This window comes from Anneissia japonica, unplaced genomic scaffold (genome assembly GCF_011630105.1).
Source record: "Anneissia japonica isolate Jap-2015-1 unplaced genomic scaffold, ASM1163010v1 scaffold287743_len2803612_cov181, whole genome shotgun sequence".
NCBI lineage: Eukaryota > Metazoa > Echinodermata > Crinoidea > Comatulida > Comatulidae > Anneissia > Anneissia japonica.
The window spans coordinates 1,951,210-1,978,745 of record NW_022733259.1 but is presented as its reverse complement, the minus strand read 5'-3'; the positions used below and the strand labels follow the sequence as shown (position 1 = coordinate 1,978,745).

Below are 27,536 nucleotides of genomic sequence, written 5' to 3'. Positions count from 1 at the left end.
AATATAAAATGTACAGGACAGTACTATACTCAGTTTGTATTGCGATCTTTCGTTTAAACCTGAGTCGTTTATGCAGTTCTTTTCAACGACATTCAACATTCAACAGCATCATCTTTACTTATGAAAATTAACGTATGTAAGGTACATGGATGGATGAAATGTATATGAAGGAAAGTATATACAGTACCTAGATGGATTAAATGTATGTGAATGAAAGTATATAAAAAGGTAAATGGATGGATGAAATATATATGAATGAAAATATATAAGGTACATGGATGAAATGTATATGAATGAAAGTATATATGGTACATGGATGAATGAGATGTATATGAATGAAAGTATTAGGTACATGGGTAGATGAAGTGTATATGCATGAAAGTACTGTATGTAAGGTACATGGACTGTCTCTTATACACATCTAGATGTGTATAAGAGACAGGTACTATACTCAGTTTGTATTGCGATCTTTCGTTTAAACCTGAGTCGTTTATGCAGTTCATTTCAACGACATTCAACATTCAACAGCATCATCTTTACTTATGAAATTACATTGCAATCATGAAGTGGGGGACATGTCCCCCCTTAAAAGTATTGGGGGGGAGATGTGTTCCCCCATCCCCCACGATCTGTGCCCATGAAATTAAGGGGTGTTTTTTCCTTTTCTGTCAAAATTTAGAATACTGAGGCAACTGCAAAATTCTCCCTGGACCCTGGATGAAATGCCTGGATTATCTAGAGACATGTTGTACATAAAAATATATAGTCGTCAATAATACTGTACATATTTAAAATATATGATGTCTAGTAAATCTTTGATAAGGTATAAAAGATGAACTCCAAAAACACATAAACTTACAAGATACAAGATCTATTTATAATTCAATTATTTAAATTCTTCGGTCATTAATGCAAGGAACTCAAATGTAATCAAGCTTAGAACCTCTGAAAATGTAATATTCTCCATTAATTAATACAGTATATTTTTCAACAGTTTAATTTTCTTGGCAAGATTAAGTTTTAAATTTTATTTGGTTTTTGCTTCATTGATTGTTCAATTAATTAATGCACGTCATGTTAAATTTGTATCAGTTATGTCCGTCCCTGTGGAGGTAGTGCGAAGGTGGTGTTTCCATTATACTGTACATCAAATATTTATTTGCAATTACTGATGTACACGGCCGTCTATCATTACGCATGGTCTGACGATGGGCAAGACCTTAGTTTTCTGTACTGTAGGCCTCTGACCAGCATATTTAAAATTAATGTGCAGTTGAATTGCAGTCAAAATGCTTGACAGTTGTAGTATGTGTTGAAAACAATGAATATTTACTCTATTATCTAGAGGCCATACACTACTAGTATATTTTGTTTTTATGTCTTTTTCCAATGTGCTATATCTGTGCAATAAAAGGAGTCACAGCTAAAAATTCACTCTTCTTAATGGAGGAAACCATTTCTGTACCTTTCTAGTACACAGAGTATCTAAACCGTATCATTAATTCTACAAACAATTTGGAATCTGACTAATTTATTATTTTTTTGTACCAGTATAATTAAATAACATTTGTCACTAATTGCATTTTGCATGCAATAGTAATCCAATTTAACAAGACCTTGTACTGGAATTACAGAATAAATTACAAAATTGATTAATAATTATCATGCGACTAAATTTTGTCTGATTTAGGCATAAGTAATAACAATATGTTGGACTTATATGGCGCTTCATGGTATCAAAGCGTTTCATATTATTACAGTATTACCCCTGGTCAGAACAGATCAACACATATGGAACACATACTCAGCTCCTCGGGAGAATTCCATACTGTTGTAGATAACGTATTTTGTGTTTGAACCTACAAGGTACCCACTTGTACTCCTACAGTAGGTGGAGAGAGACTACCGTAGTAGTTAAAGTGCCTTGCCCAAGGACACAAGCGAAGTGCACAGCGAAGGCCGACCTAATGGTTGAGAAGCAAAACTGCAACAGCTGTGCCAAAGCGCTCCTACAAGTGACATCATTGGTGTTCCTTCCAGTCTTTCGGTCAGGTGTTCAAATTCTTTTTGTAGATGCAATGATTTTTTTTACTTTACGCTAAAAATCATGCTTTATATTTAATGAATTTTCACCATTTGATTTGTCAGTGGTGCATATATTGGATGGTGAATGGGATGCTTCACCCCCTAGCAGTAGCCAATCTCTTATTATGTTTGAAAACATTATAGAGACAAGATTAAAATAGCTAAAACTTCAAAACTTCCAAGAGGCGTACTTGGAACTCCTCATTAAATTGATCACCCAACCCGCTTCCTCGGACCATTAGTCCTGCCCTTTTGACTATAGGTCTTGCGTCCCAATTCATGTCCTCGGCAAAAAAATCCTCCGCTGGTGAGTGACACTGTTCAATCAGAGAAAAAAAAATAAAACAAATTAATTTTTAAAAAGTGTAAATTAGTGTGTTCAATGGAGGTTAAAAAAGGATGAATGAAACTTACATAAGGTAGATGGATGAACAGATGGAATATTTGTTAAAAATTAAAGTTTACAAGGTATACAGATGAATCGATGGATGTAAGGGATCAAATATGAATTAATTAAAGTTCATACCAAAGGTAGATAGATTGATGGATGCGTCAAATGTGTAAATGAAAGTATATACTGTCAAAGATTGATTGATGCATTCAGTATGTTTGACAGAAGTGCGTAAGGTAGATGAAATGTATATGAACGAAAAGTATAAGGTATATGGATGGATGAAATATATATGAATTAACATATACAGTATAAGGTACATGGATGGATGAAATGTATATGAATGAAAGTATAAAGGGACATGGATGGACTAAATATATATGAATTAACGTATGTAAGGTACATGGATGGATGAAATGTATATGAAGGAAAGTATATACAGTACCTAGATGGATTAAATGTATGTGAATGAAAGTATATAAAAAGGTAAATGGATGGATGAAATATATATGAATGAAAATATATAAGGTACATGGATGAAATGTATATGAATGAAAGTATATATGGTACATGGATGAATGAGATGTATATGAATGAAAGTATTAGGTACATGGGTAGATGAAGTGTATATGCATGAAAGTACTGTATGTAAGGTACATGGATGGATGAAATATATATGAATAAAAGTATATAAGATACATGGATGGATGAAATGTATATGAATGAAAGTATATAAGGTATTGTACATGGATAGATGAAGTGTATATGAATGAATGGAAGAACATATGGCAAGGTAGATTGATGAATGGATGTAATCTACAGTATCCATCCAACGTTTGTACAGTACATTTATTTATACACAAACACGGACTGATTTTATATACAGTAACACTAACACACGTTTATAAAAAATTAATATTGTAATATTAATTATGACAGTAAAATGTGTTGAGACTCTTTACTTTAGAATTCACAGCATGATAAAAGATAAATAATTGTTGTAGGCTGAAAAGCAACAATTAAATATTTAGTATTTTATAGGTAACTGTGTATGTATTTTTTATTTATTTACTGTGAACAATGTGTTCATTTTCATTTTACAGGAGATCGTTGATAATCCAGCCTTCTTTGTAGGAGGAGCGAGTCGATTTGATATTGAGCAGGGTATGCTTGGTAAGTACATATTTGCAGCATGTTCTACATGTAACACTTAATTGTAGTATATCAAGAATCCACGATTTTAGAGACGGGGTCAGGGATAAAGCTCAGACAGTTTTCAGGATCCGTTATTTTGATTCTCTTCTCAAATTCACTTAAAGCTAGGCTCCGATGGAAGTTTTTTTATGATATGTTGTAGAACTGATCAAAAATCATACAGTATTTGAAGAAAAACTTGGAAGTGGGTTAATAATGAGATACAGATTTTTGAATATTTATTAACTGGGGAAAAGGTAGGTACAACATAACAAAATTTTTTTCGTCCAAAGCCTAGCTTTAAAAGCAACTCTCAAAACCTTCATATAGACAGTGCTTTTTCCTTAAAGAGAAAGGGGAAGTGGAAATTTGCATGTTGAAAATTTTGTTGATTCAGTCCTTTTGAGAAACTTATGAATATTCAATGTATCTGTGTACTGTACGTGCTTGCTATACATCTACACTTTTTTTTTATAAGAATACATTTTATAAGAACAGTGAGGCTGAAAATGCTTAAAATTAAGAACAAAATAAGAAAAAAATTGAGGTTGAGGTATTATAATGTCAGGTTTTTATTTTTTGGAATAGAAAACCAACAAATCTTTGTTTGTACTTTATTTGTAGCAGGTGTGGCAATGCAATACCCTCTATAATACAGCGCAGTAATATACTGCTAAACAATAAGACTTTTTGTATGGTTGAAAAGTGTGTAAAATTAAGAACAATATAAGAACATTTTGAATCCAAAAAAAAGTAAGAACACTGAGCCAGAGCAAAATTTTACTGATTCTTATAAAAAAAAAAAGGGGGTATTAAAGATGTTTGCTGAATCCAAGGAAGCTTACTATCAGTATCACAATTCAAGGACAAAAACTTCTAAAATGCTGGCCAGGAAAAATCTGCAATGCTGAAGAAATGCCACCTCCGTTTAAATAGAAATAGTTTTTCAAAGATTGGAATTACAGTAAGGCGTCTTTGCCCCTGATGATGTCATCACCGATCACTTAATTACCTTAAAAAAGTCCGATTGCGCATATTTTACAGAGTGATAATGTATATTTTTCTTGATAAAATCAAGTTTGTTGTATTTAGTTATTAATAGTTCCATCTTTTCTTCCATTTCTGGTTTAATAATCACTATATTAATGTAATAAACCTAACCAGAACAACGAGCTACCAACGCAAGTGTCATCAGATTGAGCGCACATGTTTACGATGACGAACAAGAGTTGGAGTCACCAACCTTTTGACATCGTGAATGCTAGATATGATAGCGAAATGCAAGCAAACAATACATTTCAGCGATATAACAACTAGAAATAACACGATAAAAAGGTGCATAAAACATACAGATGTTTGAATAAGAGTTAAAATAACATTTTGTTAAGTGGAAAAATGCCAGCGATTGAAATATCTTGGTTTTATCGAAGGTTCTAGCGCGATAGACCACGCTGCTGCACTGTCGGTTCGTACTGGGCCTGGCCGCCATCAGGCTATCAGTGCTCACTGGCAGGCGATAGCTAGGTATTGGAAACCGACACCTGATCTAGTTTACAAATTTTTCAATTTACGGATATTTACTGTAAACTACTGTACCCAGGTTCTGGGTTAAGGAAAGGTCAGCATGTTGTAACAGAGCGTCTCATTTTTCTCCAAAACAACTTTGACCCTAAGACGAAACCTTTTTAATACCTTGTTTAGCGAACCCGCAGCCTGCCAATTGATGATTCTGAGTAAAAATAATTAAAAAAAAAAAAAAAATTACTTTTGGCCAATTAGCACACCCGCCACAACTAAAAATAAAAGAAATTTAATTTTCATTATTGTTATTATGCCCGTCGCTGCCTTGCATTCTCCAAAATAAGATATATTTCTTCCCAAATATAATAATTTTAAGTATTTAACCATGCCATTTACTGCACTGTTTACATTCAATTTTATTTTTATTTTCTCCTCTGTCCTGATGTTTTTGACAAAACAATTTTCTAAATAAGAAAACTAATTTTTTTTCCCCCGTCCTCCTCTGACGGTTTTAAAGAAATAAGTTCGCAAACAAGGTATAAAAAAGTCTCGCTTAAATTGAGATTCTCCCTAGAATTTCTTTTGATACAGTACTGTATCTAAACCATTGTTGTAAACCAGAAATGATTCATTAACTTTAAAATATTAACTTCCGGTCTGTTCCTCAAAGTATGGAATATAATACAGTGTGAGACTACAGTATATTGTAGTCTTTGATACTCTGTATTCAACAACACTTGTGGTTTTCACAGTAATAATAATTTTTTCCAAGATCATTTGCATATCTATAGAACATAAAAATGTAAAGTATTATCCTATTTTATGAGGTCTATAATATTATCTATTATCTATTATGATATAAACGAATAGTGGTTAAAAAAATGTAGTCGTACACTTGTATGGTGTTAACAATTTATATTGGAGTTCATTATATCTTGGCGGTGCAAAATACCTACATTATTATCAAGTCAGCATGATGATCCTTATGTCTACATTGAGAAAACATCCCTCTAAAAAAGTGGAATGATCTATCCTTGAGCTAACGGTGTTTTTCCATACTAAATTACCTCAGATGTTTATCTGTACTGTTAAGAAGGGGAGGGTCTAGGTTGGGAAAGGGTAATTATTAAGGGAAAGGAATGTCTCTTGTCTCATGAATAATAATCTTTGATGCTATTGCAGAAAAAATGTTATATAAAGATGTTTAATAAAAATATTTAACAAAACTTAATTTACTATATAAAATTATGATATTAGACCCAGAGGTGACGGAACTAGGGGGTGCTGTGTTATGGAGAGTAATGTGTGACCGGAAATGGTCTGCAGTCAGTTGGTTGTTACCATGCGCCAGTGATGTTGGAGTATATAGTACAGCAATATGAAACTATAATAATATTAGGCCTAATGAATGAATAAAGTTCATTTCACATTTTAAGTGCTCCCTAAATTCATAAGTGTAAGCTAAATTACGGTGATTAATTCAATTAGCGAAGATACTTTTGAGCCTGAGTTGTGCTTTGCACTCGCCGCTGAGGGCGGCGTTCCGGGAACCCTGCGTCCAGATTATTGCTGTTGAATTATATAGCAAATAGTGTTTATTTTCTTATGTTTTGCTATCTGAGAAAAAAAAAAGATGACAAACTAATGGTAATACAGTATATTTCCTGATCATCATCATGCCATAGACCCTTAAATTTTCCATTTTCCTTCTATAGTCATTTTCTGATAACCTACTGACTATATATTTGTTTTTTTTTCCTTGGTAATAACTTTACAATACTCAATTGAATTAGCTTAGTTTTCTTTCTACTGTATGTTTACTTAAACCAGTAAGTGGAAAGTTTATTTGAGTTTAAATACCTGCTTCAAATGTACAAACAGAAACACGAATACAAAAACCAATGTTTAGTTAGGGCTACTTTTCAAGGGCTATAATACACAGTACCCTGTTGAACCAGGGAACAAATTAACGCCAGAGTTTATTTGAGACAACAATTGGAGGCCTTGGTTGTTTTCTTTAGCATTTGTGTCTGTAGTTATTTCCAGTGGGTGTTAAAATCCGGAGTCTGGAAAAAGGAAAACATTTTTAATGAATTGTCCTTTATTACCAAAGGAAATAGACCATGAATTTGCTCATATGTTTTTCAGATGAGTAGGTGCAAAATTATTGTCATGAAAGCTTTTTTTACAGTAGTTTCTCTAACTTTAATAGGAACCTTTGCCATTGTGCCCCCCCCCCCAAACATGAAAACTTTAAAATATTGAAATGTATACAACAGCACGCTTGTAACACTCCAAATATTAAAGATAACGTTAATAGAAACTGCATTCCCTGTAGGGTCAGGTTATAAAATATCGTACAGATGACCATATCAAAATCAGCATTTCATATATTATTTTAAGTATCAAGTTATTTTTGCATCATTCAGTATTTAATTTATGTTCATTTAAATAGCAATATAAATTACCCCTCAATACCTCATTAGACTGCTATGCCATGTCTATGAATATATTTGTAACAAAAACAAAATAAGTAAGATGATCCCTGGAACCTAATGCCATTCATCAGTGGCCTCTGTCTTCTCCAGACATTCAAAGGAGGAAGGTCCGTACTCCTGATTCCTACTCCAGGCTTGCTAGATCAGAATTCCTCATTGGTCTACATTCGGACAGTTCGAATTTCTTACATTTCCATAATAAATTAAATATTTATCGATGTCTGTCGGCTGCAAATTGAGCTAATTATGGAGCATTTAGAATTATTGTTGCAGAGAAAATGATAGTTGTTCATAAGTAATATTATATTTGACAATTTTATTTAATTATGAAGACACTATCCTTCACAATTTATTGTAAAATATAGGTCTGTTTCAAAAAATCTCATACAACAAATCATATACATAGATAATAACTACTGTATATTAAACAAAGTTATTGCCAATAATTAATATATAAATTAAATGATATGATGTAATAGACCAGTACAGTATACTACAAGTATTTTATTTGGAATAATAACATTTTTAATAGTAATATTAAATAACAATTTTAATTAAACAATTTCATAGCAGAAGTGTTTAAAAGAAATTGATAATGATAACATGTAATGTTTTAACATTAAATACAATAACTTCCAGTTGTGTTTGATGTTTGTTAAATATACTGTACCACAAAAATTAATGGAGAAAAGAGATCCAAACCAACCCCATATTTTTCATGTTTATATATGAACAGACCACACACAAGTTACTGAAAGAAATGCATGAATACGAACTAATCAAACTTAAGTATAAATGTATGTACTATAGATTTTTTTCTTAGGTGTAACAATAAGTTGGAATTTAACATTGACTAGGTGGGCGTGAAGTCACGCTGTCAATACAAACTGTGCCTATAGTAAACATACCATTCATGATAGGTCACAGCAAGCCAATGAAATCAAATTAACCTCAGAAAAAAAGCATGACCTGATTTTGTGGAGTACTGTATATAAGAAACACAATTTACTATCATAGTCTACTACTTGAACAAACCCTTGAATGTTTCCCTTCAGGTAAAATGGAAGTATACAATTTAGCAACCTGGTGCTCATAAATCAGTTAGACAGATAAAAAGCATTGTAGGAAATTTTCATATGATAAGTGATCTAATGTATGTGCAAATGGAAATATACAGTAGTTTACAATATTGATTAATTTTCATTACATTCTTTTTTGCGAACAGCATAAAGCACAGTTGCAAATGGGTTTAACTAGGATTATAATAGTACTTATTTTCCTAATGCGCAGCATAGTAAAGTGCAGATTGGAAATGAAATAAATAATAATAATAATAATATACCAATAGCTTTGGGCAAGGAATAATGTTGGGGTAAAGCCTTGTCCAGACGTAAAATTTCATTTGCCAAAATCATGTGACATGCCTAAATATGGGCATGATGACATCACATCATATCCATATATAGGCACTGACAGAGCTTTAACATTCACCAAGTAGGTATATGTTATTCTATAGCTCATTCTTTTTGAATCAACTTCGGGACCGTGGTTCATAAAGCTGACGTACAGTATAGGCTTACACACTTTCCAATTACTCAATGATGACACATCTGGCTTCGTTCCAATACTTCCATTTGAGTCCATATCACTATTCAATTAACATTCATCAAGTTATATTTTCGAAAGACCAATTATTAATTACTTGCCTTTCCTTTTCTTCTATTTTTGTGCAAGCGCTATGCACTGTACAGTGTTACATGGTTTTCATCAAATATCTTCAATTAAATTGAAGACAACGGATTACCATTTTATTTTGAGGATAATTCTCAAAATGCTCCATCAGCAAATAGTTGCTGTGGGCTACAGTACGGCTTTACTAGAGCAATTTATTCTTCTACAGTAACAACCTTCCTAAATTGTTTTAAGAATAGGCCATGCAAGTGTATAATCCATTGCTGGGTCAGGTGACTCAACGGCAAAAAGTTTGCTGTCGACCCTGGGATTTAGAACACAGCAGTGAAAGGTCCTTTCTATAGCAGTTGCTGTCGTTGCTGTTGGGAAATTTGAACCCTGATTTTGCTAATATTACATCTCTAGCATTGCTTATAAACTAATATTTGGTCTTGTATAATTCCATGTAATAAAAGAATTAAATTCTCATTCCCTCCCCCCCCCCACCTCCCCCTGCCCCAGCCCACAACATTGAATCCTTCACACTGGATTATTACAAATACAGTAGCAGTAATTTTCTTGTGTCTCTGGTTTGGCCAGTGTTCGCCATATTAGTGTTACCTGTAGGGGAAAAACAGCCAAAAAATTATCTCTCTTTACAAATGTTACAAGAAACAAATTTTTTATTTTATTTGGCCTTATACTCAGTTGCAGTTTAACTTACCGTTAACTCATACTGAGTAATTTCATCGCCATCTTTGCATCAGATTTATTTTTAATACCCTTGCCTTTGGGGCAAACAGGTGATTATCAGATTTATTTTCACAATTTACTCTTGAGTTATTATTAATAAATAATAATTATTATTTCAGGTGATTGTTGGTTCCTGGCTGCAGTGGCATCGCTCTCCCTCAACCAGAATCTCCATCATCGGGTCTGTCCCCCAGATCAATCTTTCAGCAAGGATTATGCCGGGATCTTTCACTTCCAGTTTTGGCAGTATGGTGATTGGGTTGACATTGTTGTTGATGATCGTCTACCAACCTACAATGGAGAGCTTGTGTTTGTCCATTCTAAGGAGAAAAATGAGTTCTGGAGTGCACTTATGGAAAAAGCTTATGCTAAGTAAGTAGGGCCTACAGTACAGTACTATACCTGAGTCAGTAGCATTAAGTTTTAAATGTAATGAAATTTGTTATACAACTTAATGAGCTTTAAAAGAAACCAAGGTGGTAGTTGAAAAAAAAGGTAAACTAATCAAATATTCTTAAGCCTTCACCAGACTATCAAATTGTATTTGACAAAAACATGTGAGATATCTAAATATTGTCATAACGACATCACATCATGACCATATATAGGCACGTAATGTTGTAATGTACTACTCACATACTGTACATTAAATATGATGTTTAAATGTTTATGAATTGATTTATCCATTAATTATTCATGTAATTTATCACATTAATCCCCTGCTTTTGACTTTGAGGCTTGAAAACAAACATCAAAACTTTTTCTTCTTGATTTCCGTTTAGACTCAATGGTTCTTATGAAGCATTGAAGGGTGGCAACGTCGTTGAGGCAATGGCTGACTTCACTGGTGGTGTTGCAGAAGCAATTGATCTCCGTGAGAAGACTCCTAAAAAGCTGTTCAAGACGATGATGTCTGCCTTCAAACGAAGCTCACAAATGGGATGTTCCATTGAGGCTGTGCCTGGACAGACTGAAGCCAAGCAGGCAAATGGCTTGATTTGTGGCCATGCTTATACAATTACGGCTGTAACTAAGGTGATATTATTCATTCAGTGATATTTGGTCAGAACACCAGTTAATTTTTTTTTTTTACATAATATTTTAATTTTATACGTATAGTATTTAGGTTATCATTATTTATAGTTATCATAGTGTACCAAACAGTTCCTTTTCTTGAAGTGCAATATGTATCTTGTATTTTTTATTTTCAATATCAGAGCTTCGTAATACAAAGTTATAACAAAGAATTGTGTGTTTATCTGGTTGTTTTTTTTTTTCAGGTTAAACTTAAAACACACAGAGGAGAGGGAGATGTTCGTCTGGTGAGGGTTCGTAATCCGTGGGGACAATCTGAATGGAATGGCCCTTGGAGTGATGAGTAAGTCAGCACATTCCTCTTTAAAATTATAAAAGAAAGAATAATAATAATAATAATGTATTGTGCTGGTTATTTATGGATCTAATTCCTTTAATGAGAGCTGCTTATTGGTGCGTCCTGAACCGTAGAGTTCTCTTGATCAACATTTCAATTCCATTGCTGTTCGTCTTGTTTTTCAGCTTGAAAATCTTTCGGATAAGAAATTTCCAATGCAGCCTATGTGCATGTTAAAGAACACAGTACACTCTTTGAAAAAATAGTAGGGGATTGTATTGTACTGCACAATCACCACCAGAAGGACACAACTGGTGTCAACAACAAGTTTTCTTTAGACTTCTGTGGGTTATCCTTGGTATTTACAGCCCATGAACTTTTGTATTTTGCATTTTTCAAATTTTAAATGATTAAAACATTTATTCTACTTATCTCTTTCCTTCAATAGGTCCAGAGAATGGTCCATGGTGTCTGCAAGCGAAAAGAAAAGTCTTGGCCTTGAAACAGAAGATGATGGCGAATTTTGGTAAAGATTATATTTTATTTAAAATAAATCTACATTAAAATTCCATCCTAGTTTAGCTTTCTCAGTGTTGTCTATTTTAGGAGGTGACAGGGCTCCCAGTTTTGCCACTGCCGAACGAAAACAGTACAGAACGGCATACAAATACTAAATGTTACAATATTTCCTAACAGTATAAACTAAATACGAATCATGCCATTATTTGGATACTTATTTATCTGAATAGTTATATTACATCTTGGCCTATATAAATTTTGTTCCTCCTCATTTAAAAAATCTGGATCCACCCCAGCTAAGGTATTAAGTGGAAAAAGATACAGAACAGCATACAAATACTAAATGTTACAATATTTCCCTACAGCATAAGCTAAACACAAATCATGCCATTATTTAGATACTTATTTATCTGTATAGTTATGTTACGTCTAGGCTTTATATGAATTGGTGCCTCTTCATTTCAAAAATCTGGATCCACGCCCAGATAAGTATTTAGTAAGTGCAAATTCCACAAGGCTGTAATGGTTTTTGTTCCTCAAAACCACTCGGCAACCCTGATTGTATGACAGACAATAATTACTTTTCGTTAATTTTTTCTTTAGGATGGAATTCCGTGACTTCACTCGGGAATTCATGCGACTAGACATCTGTAACCTTCCACCAGGAGACGTAAAAAGCAAGAAACGTTACGATGTGAATGCAACTCACGGACGTTGGCAGAAGAACTGCACTGCAGGAGGATGCAGGAACTTCCCAGGTTTTTATTTTAATTTTTTATTTCGTCAAATCGTCACCGACACATCGAAGACACAAACTTCAAAAATCATATTTTTTCAATTTTTTTTTTCTTTGACATTTTGATTATGTACATTAGACTTTACATTTTCACCTAATTTTTAAGAGTGCAACTACACTAATTAGCTAATTACACTAATTGGCCGTAGCGCACAAACCGAGAAAAATTGATTTTTCGTAATCACGAACAGACACAAACTTTCAGTGGGTTATTAAAATACGCGCATGCAGCGTTGCAATCATTGTGATCGCTAGGTTAGACCTGGTTTGGTTAGGGCTAGATGTAAAGATTAGATTTCCCTAGCTTCCCTACGTATAGCAGTACCCTTCTTGCAGTATAACTTGGAATGGGTCTGTACATGTGCATCAAATGTGGAATTATTAGTAAAAACATAATAATTTAAGTAGGATACGAGTAATCGGAAAGTCTTGGGTGAAAATCCCAATGGGGACGTACGTTTTTCTAAAAAAATTTTGTAATATGTAATTATTTTTTATTGTTATTCGATCTTGGTATTAATCTTCCTCTCCAAAGACACTTTCTGGATCAATCCACAAGTCCGGCTGAGTTTGGAAGAGGAGGATGGAAGTGATGATGAGGATGACGAAGACGAAGAACCTGGCACAGTCAAGTTAGAAGGAGGATCAACATTTATCGTTAGCCTAATGCAGAAAAATCGCCGCAAGCAGAAGAGAATGGGCATCGATAACCTAACCATTGGCTTTTCCATCTACGAGGTACCAGTCTTGTTCAGCTTTAGGCACTAGGGTCAAGGATATGCCAAACAGTGAACTTAATCACTCTTCAAAGTGGCAATACTGTCAGATAAACATACACAAAAATGCTTTACATAGACTTAAACCGGGCACACAATTCATCACATGACGGTTGTACGACGGTCGTGTGACGAATCAAACTCTGCTCCTTATGAGCATTATACGACGCAACTCAACACCGTCTGCTGATTGTCGGTGACATTCTGAACAGATAGCCATTAAAAACAATCTGTTACATGCGCGTCGTGGTGTTGCGTTCTCATTTTAGCGTTTATTACTTCGTTGTTACACATTGTAGAACCAGTGGCGGCTCTAGGATATATTTTCTGGTGGGGTGGGGGCTGAGCTGTCCGACAGGGGGACTTGAGCTGGTTGGCCTGAGCTTGGGGAAGGGTTTGAGAGGGTGTTCCCCCTCCCAAATTAGATTTTTTTAAGAATAGGAACCTCTGGATGGCCAGAAATGACACTCTCTGATTGTGACAGACATGTGTTGGCTTGGCGTGGGCCTATTTTTATATATTTTTTAATCCAACTGCCCGACGAGCTCTGTCCAATCGGGGGCCTTGACCTGTCCGGTGGAGGGGCTTAAGACCCTGCTGCCCCCCTCCCCCGCTGGCGCCACCCGCAGACTTAACGGCTAATAGTTCGGGAATATACAACTACACGATAACGTACAAATAAAGGATGTATGTTCGTTGTGTTATGTTGCCAGCAGAACAATCGATTGCACAAGTGGGGGACGCCCTCTGAACATATACCAACCCATGCAAAAAGCAGCCAAGAAAATTCACACTTGGCAGAGGCAATAAAACGTACTGTCCCAGTGCTGGCGACAAATTTACCCTTACCCTTATATTTTCCCGCCAATTTATTAGACACACCATTTTGATGATATGTGACTAGATAGAATTTCAAAAAAGTATGTTTGTACATGTACTGTATACTTGTTCTGGCACACGGTAAAGGAACTTAAAAACAAGGTCTGGCAGTCAACGTGTTAAACACAATTATCAAATGATATCCTCCCAATTTCAGTTAAAGAACAAAGATAAGAAATTGTCAACTTTGCCAAAGGAGTACTTTTTGTATAATGCGTCAAAAGCACGTTCAAACACCTTCATCAACACGAGAGAGATCTGCGGACGTTTCACACTCCCGAAAGGTGAATACTGCATCATTCCATCAACATTCAACGCAAATGAGGAAGGCGACTTTGTTTTGAGGATCTACAGTTTGAAAAAGTCACAGGCAAAGTGAGTAATTATAATTTATTGTTGTAATTTCTTTTTAATATTCTCTTAGATTTTAATTTTGCATTTTAATTTTATATTAATTTTCTTGCCCCTTTTGGCAGCTGATGTCATGATACTTGGGCAAAGGGAGAAAATCATTGCTTGCTTATATTTGATTGATAAACATGTCATTCCCGAAGATGAACAATTTTTGTTCAAAATAATCACGATGGCTTGGAATCTCTATTTACGGAGATTTCATTTTGCCTTAAGCCGGGCACTCTCTGCATCGTACGCCGAATCTAACTCCATTCTCTGTTTCCGCTATACCATGCGTCGCCATCTGCCGATTGTCAATGGCAGTCTGAAACGATTATCATTAAAATGATCCGGTGTCACGTTCAGTTCTCCATAGACGCAGTGAGTACCCATTTTAGGTCAAACACTTCGGTGAGCCTATGGTAACATTCACAGTAGTACATGCTTCCATTTTTTTTAATAAAGCATCTTTCCTGTTATAGAGAACATGATGAAGAAACAGGTGTTGTTGAACTTCCCAAAGAGGTAGGTTCACATTTAGACTTTCATTTTAACTTGTAATAATACATTTCTTATAACACTGTTTTGCCAGCTGTCGTGAGAAATAAAGGTAAATCTATAAAAAAAGAACAGTTTATGTGGTGTACTGCAAGCATTTATCAGTATAGATAAAAGTATTTTAATTATTTAAATTAATTATTTGTTTGTGAAAATCTTTATTATTTTAGTTGCTTTATATTTAGATGAATGCAATTTTGATACTTGATATTTCAACATATAGTTGTAGATATAGAGATTTTTTGCCTGCTGCTCAATATCTGTTATTTGCCTGTTAGAGTATGACATGGCATCTTCCTACCCATGTATGGCTTTGATATGGCATGATGCCCATTTATGGGCAAATCACACATATTGTCTTTAAAATTTATAGTGTGTATGAGTTTGTACAATACAAGTATACTCATCTGCAATTTATTAAGTTATTGCTGGTAATTACATAAAGGTGCTATTTTACAGTTTATTAATTTTGAAATATGTGAGGTGTCATGACAAAATGTGGCAGAGCCAAGCCAAAGGAGGGATAAGTCCCTGCATGCATGTTTTAGAGATTAAAAAAAAATCAGAAAAAATGACTGATTTCACGTTTGTGCATTTATTGGAAAACTGCCTGTGATACTTATCCCTCCTTTGGCTTGGCTCTGCCACAAATGAGTCTTGTTCTACGCCAGGTCACTTTCAGATATTCAAGAAAATACAGTATATATGAAATGATAAATTGACAAATATTAGGTTTCAATGTTCATGATAAGTTTAATTTCACAATAAAAAATGTTCTGAGTGAGATTTACATTTAGTTAAAAGTGTTTTGTGGCACATTTTGAGGAGATCTTTTACAGAATTGAAAGGAAAACAAACAAAAAATTTATCAGTTGTTTATCTTTAGTGGCGATTTTCTCTAAAGTGTGTTTTCAGACTTCAGAATTTAAAAATGATTTTACTCCGGTTGTACTCCGAACTTGATTTAAAGACCAACATAAAGCCTATATATCATCTATCTCAGTATATCAATAACTCATTTTTCATTTCTTGTGTAAGTCTCAATTTGTCACGATAGCTCACATATGATTTAATTAATTTTTTTAAATATTGTAAATCATTTGATATAACCTTTTTTTATTTTGTCATTACATCAGTATTTTTATGGCAATTATCCTATTTTTAAGATCCAATTTATTGAAAAACCTGCACATATGTGTGTCCCTGCATACGTTTTATTTTATAGAAAATAAAAACTTTTTAACACCATTTAGTGTGTTTTTTGCTCATTATTACCTTCATCAATAATATTATTTTAGTGTTAGTTTCATGTTATTACATTGTTTTATGTTCTTTTTATTTCATCATCTTCTATAATCAACAGGCTAAGCAGGTAAAATTTCTTCAAAATTTCCAGATTAAATGATATGCATAACATTATTATAACAAATGTTAACTAACATTGCCTGCTATTAAGACAAGTGATAGCGGTTGGTTTCATGCAGCAATGTGTATAAGAGACAGGTTAAACACAATTATCAAATGATATCCTCCCAATAATTTTTATAATTTTTTGTTGATGCCTATAATGTATAAATGTTTCCATAAAATCATTCCTGTTGCATGATGATAATACTTTAGAACTGTAAAAAAAAATTATTTTTAATTAAATATAGTGTTTGTAGTGTTTTATAAATCAACTATTACGTTTCTGCCTGGATCCTACATGTAAATGTATGATACTCAATATATTCATATAGTATATAACAGTAAATTGAAGAAAAAATGCATGCTATCAATATGAAAACATATTTTGTGTTTTAGTTAGAGAAAGGTCACCCTTACTGTTTTGAATATTATCTGTGATTGAAATATTGAAATCATTTTCTAAATAAGAATAATAAGCTTCATATACAGTAACTAACATTTTAGTTTGAATACATATCACATGATATTTTGCATTTTGCATGTTAAACATATAGTATGTATCAGTTTGACTTACATTGTGTTGGATTTAAGTAGTTATCAGTGGTGTGTGTATGTAGGAGTTTAGCAAAATTAAGGTGAATGTCATTACATCACCTGCATAGAGTACCGAGAATGCGGTGAGTTACAAACTTTAATTTTTGAAACCACAGCCTTAAGGTATCACAGTTTTTGAAATGTTGGTTGCACTGCATAGGTATTCAAGTGAGAGCAAGGCTTCTTCATACCCTGCTTAACTAAAGTTGCTTGAAATGTTACAAACATTCCCTGTAACATCATGTATGTCACATCTTCTTTCCAGCCAACTGACACGACCCAGAGGGTAACAACAGCTTCTATTGTAGATTATTTTTAAAACATCATTCATGCATGTTGCTAATTTACTAATTAATTATTTTTATTATTAATTAAAGCAAGTAGCCTGAGACGTAATTATTTTATCATTTTTAGAGATTAATAATAGAATTTTTACATTTTCTGTTTATTTTTAATTTTATTCAGTTTTGTTCATTTGAATGAGTTGCCATACTATGCAAATGGTATCAGTTTATTTTGTTTCCATTAATATGGTTTTATTTGTGTATATAATATAAGATGAGCACTAGTTTGATTATTACAAATTTTACGTTCTTATGCATCACAATAGGCTGAAATGTTTGATACTGTCTCTTATAAATAACTATGTAAATAGATTAGAATTTTAAGATGCTAAACAAAGAAATAATGCACTATGAGTTTGCTAAGGTGAGACTTTTATACCTTATTTCTCGAACCCATCACCAACCAAGTGGTTTTTAGTTTGGACTCTTTGCTTGTGGCTCACAGACCACTACAGAAATTGAAAATTTAAGAAAAACATTAAGCAAGGACCTAAAATTGCTCTATTACACACCCTTTTTTTTTTTTAAATTTCTCAACAACATATTTCTATTATTGTCTCCTCCGCATAAATGTATCTGACAAACTTTTTAAACTGCTGTAAAGTTTGATAAACAAGGTAAAAATGGAGTCTTGCCTAATTATCAAAATTCAAAGCTGTCTTCTTTCCATGGGGTAAAGAACTGTTCTTTAATTCCAAAATGTTTGTTATCTTCAGTGAAAAAATATAATATGGAAATATGAAGATTATCAAAATTTGATGGGACTACAGTCATTAGATTGGGGAGGGGTAAATAGTTAAGGGATAGAATATTTACATGTTTTCTTTTCATTTATTTCAATTCTATGATATACTGGATTTCTCAAAAGTGATATAGGGTCCTTTATTAGCTGTCAGGGAGCTTTCCAAAACATAATTGTTTCAATAAATACTGATTTTTTTTCCAAAAAAAAAATAAATAAAAGAAAGGAAGGATAATACAGATAATAGATAATACTTTATATATATATTATATAGTTTATATATACTTTATTCATCATTAGTATTGGTGCCATTATACTGTATCTACTTACCTTTCTATATTAAAATATATAAATAGTAGTATATCCCATAGAACTGGGACATTTATTAATACTATATACTCAAAATTGCACCAAGAATATAAAATATTGGACTATTATACTGTATCTACTTATATCTTTCGATATTAAAAATACTAATTTTAGTATATCCCATAAAACTGGAACATTTATTAAAATTACACTATATACTCAAAATCACACGAGAATACAAATAATGCTTTATTAATCAATCACAACCAGTAAGACAAATTTAGGTTATCATACTATGTACATAAAGTAACCGGAGGACATATTTATTGGGGAAAATATTCACGGGGGAATACTATAATGACCTAATTTTCTTGGTGTAGATGGAGATGTGACCTATAAAAAACAAGATATAAAACTGTTAATAGCTTGATAGCCTGTAGCATGATTCATTCCTCTTTATAGGGAAAATACAGCATGTTATTAAATATATATATAATAGTAAATAAACCTGAAACAAATATTACAATAATAAATCTATGGTTCATGGAAACTAATAGGTTCTTGATACATGCATTTAAATTTATTTAAATTGTTTTGAATTTATGTATTCAATATAATAATAGTCTCAACAAGCATTTTCTATCAAACTGTGAATCATTTTCATATTATCAGTTGTGATGGTAAGTTGTTATACAAGCAATGTTTATACTTTTAAAATATATTATTCTGGCTAAAGATATTATGGAATGCTAAGGATAAGCACATTTTTAATGATTACAATTAAATTCACTTTGAAATTCATTATGTACAGATTTCCTTAATACTGCAGCACACACAATTATTGTAAGTTGTTTTTTTAAATACCAATTGTATTTATAAATACAAGACATTTATACTATGTACTTGTTTGCACTTTTAGCCAACTTTGACCCCCGAGCAGCAAGCCGCTTTCGGTGCTCAAGAGGAGAAGTTCCGTGAATTCTTTCAGAAGCTTACTGGTGATGTAAGTACAGAAAGAAATGAAGCATAACAAAATGCATTTCTAAACTCTTGAAATATTGTAAAAACTTCATAAAACTGTGAATGCTTATTCTTATAATATTCATTATTTTGCTATTATTGTTAATAATTGTTATTTTTATTGTCCTTGGTATTAAATTACATTTGACATTAAAAAATACTGAATTATGATTTTTACGATTATTTTTATGGTGTTTTTAAACTATTCTTTATATGTGAGCCAAACAGATGTTTAAGCATTTTTTGTTAAAAATGAATACGACCACTAAAGACGACTTTTTTTATACCTTGTTCAGCAAACCTGCTACCAGAACCAGAAGAAAAATAAAAGTTTTTCTTTATTTTTATTACGCCTGCCGCTGCCTTAAAATCTCCAAAATCAGATGTGTATCAATTTAAAGCATTTAACCATCCCACTACACTTTTTACATTCTCCAATAAAATTCATGATGAATAAAAACTGTAGCCACATTAGTCTGTTACAGAACAATATAGAATAAATGACAGCAGCACTTTTGAGACTAAAAATACAAAATTTATTCTCTAGCTTTCGTCCACACAGTGGACTTCATCAGGAGACTTGTAATAAATAAAATTATTTTTATTTTCTCCTCCATCTGGATGTTTTTTGGCAAAACTAATTTGCTAAATAAGAAAATTGTATTTTTATTTTTTCCAGCCCTCATCTGACAATCCTTAAAATTAAAAAAATAAGTTCGCAAAACAAGTTATAAAAAAAATCTTGTCTGAACAAATCTTATTAATGTGAATTTGAATAAAACAATATAAAGATATTTTAAACTTTTTTTTTGCATAGGACATGGAAGTTGATTCATGGGAACTTCAAGAAATTTTGAATGCTGCACTCAGGAAAGGTTAGTGGCTTGATTTTCTGATGTTATATTTTTGTTTAAAAAGATTTCAAGGGTTGATATTAAATGATTTTACTGATATAACTCCTGTCAACACAACATAACATTTGTAACCATTAATAATTATTTGTTTCCTACTAGACAGATTTTGTTGCGTAAAATAGAATATAAAATTACAGTATTTATATTCATTTTGCAATAACCATATCTGGCACTTGCATCACATGCTCAAGAAAATTCTTGCACTTATGTTCACTGCTTCGGAGTTTTATATTTTATAGAATTATAGAATTTATATGAAAACCAAAAATTATATTCACCCAATTTCAAAATACATTTAGTTGTTTCTGGCATAAAGAAAATTCAGAATTTTTCGGTCGTAAGTTACTCATGCACAGTTTTTTACAAAATAAGTTAATTTTTTTTTACATTCAAGAGTTGGCAGATTTCAAAATAGTAAATAATATTTTTTTAACATTTTGATATCACTATTGAAAATTATATGTTAATCATGACATCATCACTGCATGGTGATGTTATTTGACACTTAACACTCCCAATGTTATTTGCCTATCCCCCACAGTGCAACATTTTTTCATATAGTGCACACTTGGCTTGATCTTTTAGGTTTGTGTGCAAAAGACTGCATTTAGGCCTAATAGGAATATTATAGACCTATTTTTAAGACTCAAGGAACGAAATTAGATATAGATAGGCCTAGGCAGGAGGCCGCTGATGTCTAGGCTAGGCCCACCTAGGTTGTAGCCTAGCCTAGATATGAAATCATCACACCATTTTACCTGTCTATACTAACCAAAAGTGATTACTGTATTCTCTCAAAGGCTTTAAGAAATGTTTATTTTTTTGACGAATGTCTATCAAAATAGCATTACAAGTTATAAAGCAATTAGTATACAATAATACATCGTACACTAGGAAAAAAATATTAATAATTTTCCCCATAGTGTACTATACACAGTTATAGTAATTGCTTATTATGAATCAAGTATGATTTAAATATGTGCTGTTGTATTGTATGTAACATTTTTCATTATTATACTATTGCAAACTTGCCTGCTATTGGTCAACTACTACAGTATATATTATATATTAAGTAGATTAGTAAAAAGCTCTATCAAATTTTATGTAAAAATATAATGTGATTTGCCATATATGAGCATGATGATATCACATCTTGCCCATATATGGGCAAAGCACACGTTTTTCACATAAAAATTGATAGTGTAAACAGAGCCTGGTATTCTGAGCATGGTAAATATTACAATAGTTCATTGAAACAGTGGCATATCTAGGAGTCTTGAATTTGGGGGAGGGGGCACACTGATGGGTAAGGGAATGTGAAGGGGGCCTTGATGATTAAGTGAGCTCGCAAAATAGGGTGATATGAGGTGAATTTTTTCTAATTGAGTGTGATTTTTTGCTTCAAACATTTTCAATGAGGTAGACTGACAGCAAACTTTATTAGGTGAGAGGAGGGGGGTGTGTATACCATAGATATTGTCATTACATTCCTCCCTCCTCCACTACACACACACTAGATATGCCACTGCATTGAAAGTTTAACATTTCATTATTTCATTGTAACGAAAGTTTTAACAACATAACAGTAATGGTTGTTTAGATAGTTAAAGCCCCATTCCCGGCAAAATTTCAGTTTTTTAAGAAAAATCTAATTTTTGTATAATGTTATAGAGATTTATAAATATAATACGGAATTGCTAGTTTAACTGAATTTAGACATTCCTAAGAATGAAAAAAATGTAAAATAAGACTGAAATTTGATTTTGCGATAGGTCGGGAGAAGAAATATCATAGGCGCCGAAAACATTAGCCTATCCAGCGCTGCTAGGCTAGGCCTAGCCTTACCTCAATTTAGGTTCTGTTATCACACATAAAAACGGCCGACATGATATTTTCCGTTGCTAGTATTGACACTTGTGAAATATAAAATTCATAGGAATTATTTCAAATTTGTTAAAAAACTGATTCTGACTGAGATTTTGACACTTAAACAAACATATCTCAGCTTTAATCGAACGACCGCATTGTGCGAGATACGAAGTACAAAAACTAATCTCTAGAGAGGGCGCACTTTATTGACTGTATAAAGTATACATAAAAGCGAGAGTATTCCAGTGGATGCGATCTACAACCTCTGAATTTGCCTAGTAACGATGAATTCGTCCAGAAAATGGTAATATTTTATGAGAAATAGTCTGTATTTCTAATTTTTTTTATTCTTTTGCATAAAACTAAAATTCATGCCAATATTTTCCCATGATTTATAATAATTGGAGTAATGCAAATGAATATTTTCTGAAAAAAGGTCAGTTTTTAGTGAAATTTTGCCGGGAATGGGGCTTTAAATAATATATATATAAGCTGCCTTATATGATTAACTCGTGTTCTGCTTTATTTTGTAACACACAACTTCTATATTGCATGCTGTACATCAGATATCAGGAATGGTGAGAATTGCATCGTGTTAATTATCTGCATTAACCAGCTTGTAATTGTGTGTGCGCTTGAGTGTTTTTCTGCGAGCCCTTATTTTCTGTTTTTCCTTTTTGTTGGTAGCCTGTGTATTTAAACTTGTCTCTTTAAATTGTGTATTGCTTTTAAAAATTTTATTTCTATAATGTTCTAATCCGTATTGCATGTGTGGCTTGGTGTGAATTCATTTTAATTAATGTTTATAGATTTAATACCTTTTAATTTTTTTTTTGCCTACCAACAGAAATTTCTAGTGAAATAATTAGTTAGAATTTCTAATGAAGTTTTATAACATTCTGCAACATTCATGTTTTGGTATTTTTTTAGAACCATATTAAAACTTGCTACTTTTAGTTTGGTACAAGAATTCCGTAATTATATTATAGAGCTAGTAGCTAGAATAATTTATATCCATAGCCAAAGCCATACGCATATATATATTTTAGAAGTATGATGATTCCAGATCATGGTGACAGGTTTTCCTACCACCAAAAAGAACAGTTATCATCGTGAGAGCATTTCTTTGAAAACCTGTACAATTCATCGCATATTTTGACTTATGAGTTCTTAGCATTCATTAGTGATTTTATTTCTAAATAGTTCACTGAGTTTGACTGTTGTTCTTTTTTCTTGTGTAAAGAATTTCTTTTCCAAACTGTTCTCCTTCCCCCTCCCCCATGTTTTGTTAACACACAAATCACTGTACATTCTTTTTCAGTACTTTCTATTGAGACATTTAAATCTATGGAATATTAATTGTTGTATTTTTTAAGGAGTTTAGGAAGTAGATTACAACATAATTTTGTTATATTTCTTCAACTGCACTCTATTGTATTAAGTCTAATGTTCAATCCAAATAATATATCAAACTTGTAGTGTATTTGGGATTGTTCACTGGTTTCATTGAATCTGAATGTGTTATTCTTTTACTTGATTTTCTGATTAATTAAATTTATATGTCGATATGTCAGTTCTTTTTATCAGTGTTAACTTTTTATTGTTATTTTTATAATTATCATCATGTCATTGTTTAATTATCATTGTCATCATCATCATGATCATCAACATCTTCGTCAACATTCCTTTTCTTTGACAGTGTTATTGTTAATAGTTATCATCAACACCATCAGCATTATTATTGTCAACATAATCAGCATCATGATCATCGTTATCATCATGCATCATCATCATTATCAATTAATCAATGTATCAACAGATACTAATTAACTGTGTAAAAGCATTTTTTTTTTATTTACTGATTTTATTTTTAATATTCAAGGAAACTTCACTCAAAATAAATATACTGTATAGTCTTCAATTGTGTTCCATCATAACTAATCTCTGATTTTTATTTATAGAACTTCACGGGTCCTCAGGATTCACCCTCGAGTCCTGCAAGAGTATGGTTGCACTTAACGATGTATCCTTTTCTAATTAAAAAATTAATTAATTGAAAAAACTATCATGTGTTTTTGCTTGAATTCCAAGCAGTCAGCGAAAATAAAACTGATAACCTCTCTGGTAATGATAATGATATTAATAAAATTTTAAATATTAATTACACTGTTATTATTTTGAAAATAGTTATATTGTTAAGTGTTTTTACAATATATAGATTTCTGATTTGTTTGTGATTATAATTATTTTGGATAACCCTTGACCTGATTGTATAGCTTGATCGTTCAGGAAAGCTGGGATTTAATGAATTCAAGACTTTGTGGAGAGATATCACACGCTGGAAGGTAATCAACCTCCTTTAAGTATAATACTGCACTTCCAGATATAACTAAAATTATTTAATAGTCCAGCTACAATGACAAGCATCTACCTACAATTGTATGAGTCAGCTTGTCGCATCCTTGATCAATCTGCAACTAAATAGTTTACCTGTCACCATCTACAACCATAATTATAGAGCCCACCTTCTAAATTGAGTCTACAAACACTGCCCTCATACTTTTTAATTTCCCGTAATTATGTTCCCAGCATTTATTTTATTTTTTATTTTATTAATTAATATTGTTATTTCGTATGCTCATTTAGCCAGCCTATGTTAATCTCTGTATGTGCATTACAAACTGCTTTCATTATCTCTTTCTATAGGGTGTCTTCAAGAAATTTGACCGTGACAACAGTGGAACTTTTAACGCCTATGAGTTGCGTATGGCTCTTCGTAGTGTTGGTAAGAAATGTATTTGGTATTCATTGGTATAAAACTTTATCTAATTTTATTGCAAAAGGAAAAATAAAGTCATACTTTTATTGTGAAGATCAATATGTAGAAAATTGTTTTTCTACATTTTTACCAAATTTTTGTACAGATTATGATTTTGTGGCTTTCATCATCTACGCTGCAGTGCCCTGTCTTCTAAAACCCCCACCCTGCACGTGTCCTGATTTCCCCAGTTACTTGTATTCATACTTTTATTTGCTCACCTTAGGTTACACTCTGAGTGCAAAGACATTTAGTGCATTGGTATTGAGGTACGGGGGTAAGGAAGGCACCATTGACTTTGACGACTTCATTCAGTGCACCATCAAACTGAAGAATATGTTTGGTAAGCTTTCAAAACAAAAACCGAAAGGTCCACTGATTAATCTCAGATAAGATAGTATAATACATACTCCAAGTATCGAAATGTACGCCATCGTGTCGGGATTCAATATTTCGACATTAATTATGTCATCATCAGGAATTAATTATTCTGATGATGACATAATTAATGTCTAAGTATTGAATCCCGACACAATGGCGTGCATTTCGATACTTGGAGTATGTATTATATTGTCTTTCAAATCAATTTATTTCAAATTATTTATAATCATTTTCATTATACTTTATTATTACTCATTAAGTGTCAAACAAACTTTGCTGTGTTCTTTGTAGAGTGCCATATAAATGCTCTGTAATAATAATTATTACTATTATTATATCAATATATTTTGCTACTTAATAATAATATTGGTAGAATTGTAATGCGCATATTGTGAAGACCTTCATGTGCTTATATTATTTCCCTGGTTATTGGAACAATTTGAACATTTTATAATATTGCAGCGGTAAATATTTGTACCTACAAGATACTCACTCCCAGGTGGAAAGACAAATACAACAGCAAATAACATGCCCTGCTCAATGCCATAAGCGATTATTCACAGCGAAGGTTTGAACCTTTGACCTCAAGGTTGACAGCATGTATCTCAACCGCTGCATTAACTGCTTCAAAGAAAATGCTAACAATATATTTTTTTTATGTTTGTAGAAACATTCAATAATCACTCACAGAATGGCAAAGAGTCATCCTTCAAGTTAGATGAGGTAAGTTATTCATCAATTTTATTTATTAAAATTATTTTTTAAACAATATAATTGAAAAATTATTGACCACATTATTGATTACAATTATCATTGACAGATTGCAAGATTTCATTAATATTATTTATTTATATAGCACATTTTCAGATTTACATTTGTTCATAAAGTGATGTTAAAATACAATATTAAAATATGCCACATTTTCAAGTCTACAGTATCTGTGTTCTCCCGAAGCCGTTTTAGCCGTCAATTTTACCAGTAAAAATAACTGACCAACTAGTAAATATTGTATGTTGGTAGAATGAAAAAAAGCACTTATTAGACCTACTGTAGGTAGCCTAGGCTCACCTTCTTTCAATAAACGAACATCATTCCAGACCAGGCCTAGGTTATGATCATGTATTGTTTTTTGAAGCCATTGAACTCCACTTCAAAGTGGCTATACCTCACGTTGCGCATGCTTAGCTGGCTCTCTATGGACAAATTTACCAGTAAAAATTTTCATTTGGAAAAGCACTTAGTATACTATCAAGCCTGTGTAATTTGTTAAAAATGTTGTCTAATTGTGAAATGCAATATAAAAGCATCATGCATATAAAATTCTGAGGTCATAAAAATAAAATACAATATAAAAATATGTGAGGTCTCACCACAAAATGAGATGCATCGTTGGTGAAATCATATTGAGATATTCACCAAAATAGGTCAAAGGCAACATTTTTACAAAATTTTGATTTTAATGTTTTTGAATAACTTGATACTTATATTTAATGATAGTGTACTTTTTAAGTGAATTTTATTACTAAAACAGTGTTCTCTTCGCATATTCTGTAATTCTAGTCCTATTATTTGTACAGGTTAGTTTATCTTTGGGGCCGATTTTCACAAAACCTGGTTCTCATACACCTAAATTTTAAATGCTAACATCTCTGGATCTATTTATCCTAGGGATGCCATTCAAAGACCAAATTAAAGCTTATAATGTGATCTACCAAAATGTAATATAAACTCA

The 27,536-nt window shown here is 32.4% G+C and overlaps 1 protein-coding gene across 4 annotated transcripts in view; it reads left to right on the top strand.

Annotated features, from left to right (window-relative positions):
- LOC117115980 (calpain-9-like) overlaps positions 1-27,536 on the top strand; it is a 36,894-nt gene that overhangs the window by 7,102 nt on the left and 2,256 nt on the right. The window contains exons 3-21 of one of the 4 annotated variants that reach the window (XM_033259900.1): positions 3,580-3,649; positions 10,233-10,485; positions 10,896-11,148; positions 11,394-11,491; positions 11,934-12,011; positions 12,608-12,762; positions 13,336-13,538; positions 14,613-14,830; positions 15,331-15,373; positions 16,770-16,778; positions 17,673-17,693; positions 19,722-19,805; positions 20,640-20,697; positions 23,172-23,183; positions 24,567-24,628; positions 24,882-24,950; positions 25,312-25,390; positions 25,650-25,766; positions 26,472-26,527. In XM_033259900.1, the coding sequence (XP_033115791.1) occupies positions 3,580-3,649; positions 10,233-10,485; positions 10,896-11,148; positions 11,394-11,491; positions 11,934-12,011; positions 12,608-12,762; positions 13,336-13,538; positions 14,613-14,830; positions 15,331-15,373; positions 16,770-16,778; positions 17,673-17,693; positions 19,722-19,805; positions 20,640-20,697; positions 23,172-23,183; positions 24,567-24,628; positions 24,882-24,950; positions 25,312-25,390; positions 25,650-25,766; positions 26,472-26,527 (1,938 nt within the window). The remainder of the gene's footprint in view (positions 1-3,579; positions 3,650-10,232; positions 10,486-10,895; positions 11,149-11,393; positions 11,492-11,933; positions 12,012-12,607; positions 12,763-13,335; positions 13,539-14,612; positions 14,831-15,330; positions 15,374-16,769; positions 16,779-17,672; positions 17,694-19,721; positions 19,806-20,639; positions 20,698-23,171; positions 23,184-24,566; positions 24,629-24,881; positions 24,951-25,311; positions 25,391-25,649; positions 25,767-26,471; positions 26,528-27,536) is intronic. The other 3 variants (XM_033259902.1, XM_033259901.1, XM_033259903.1) reach the window with 3 other exon arrangements.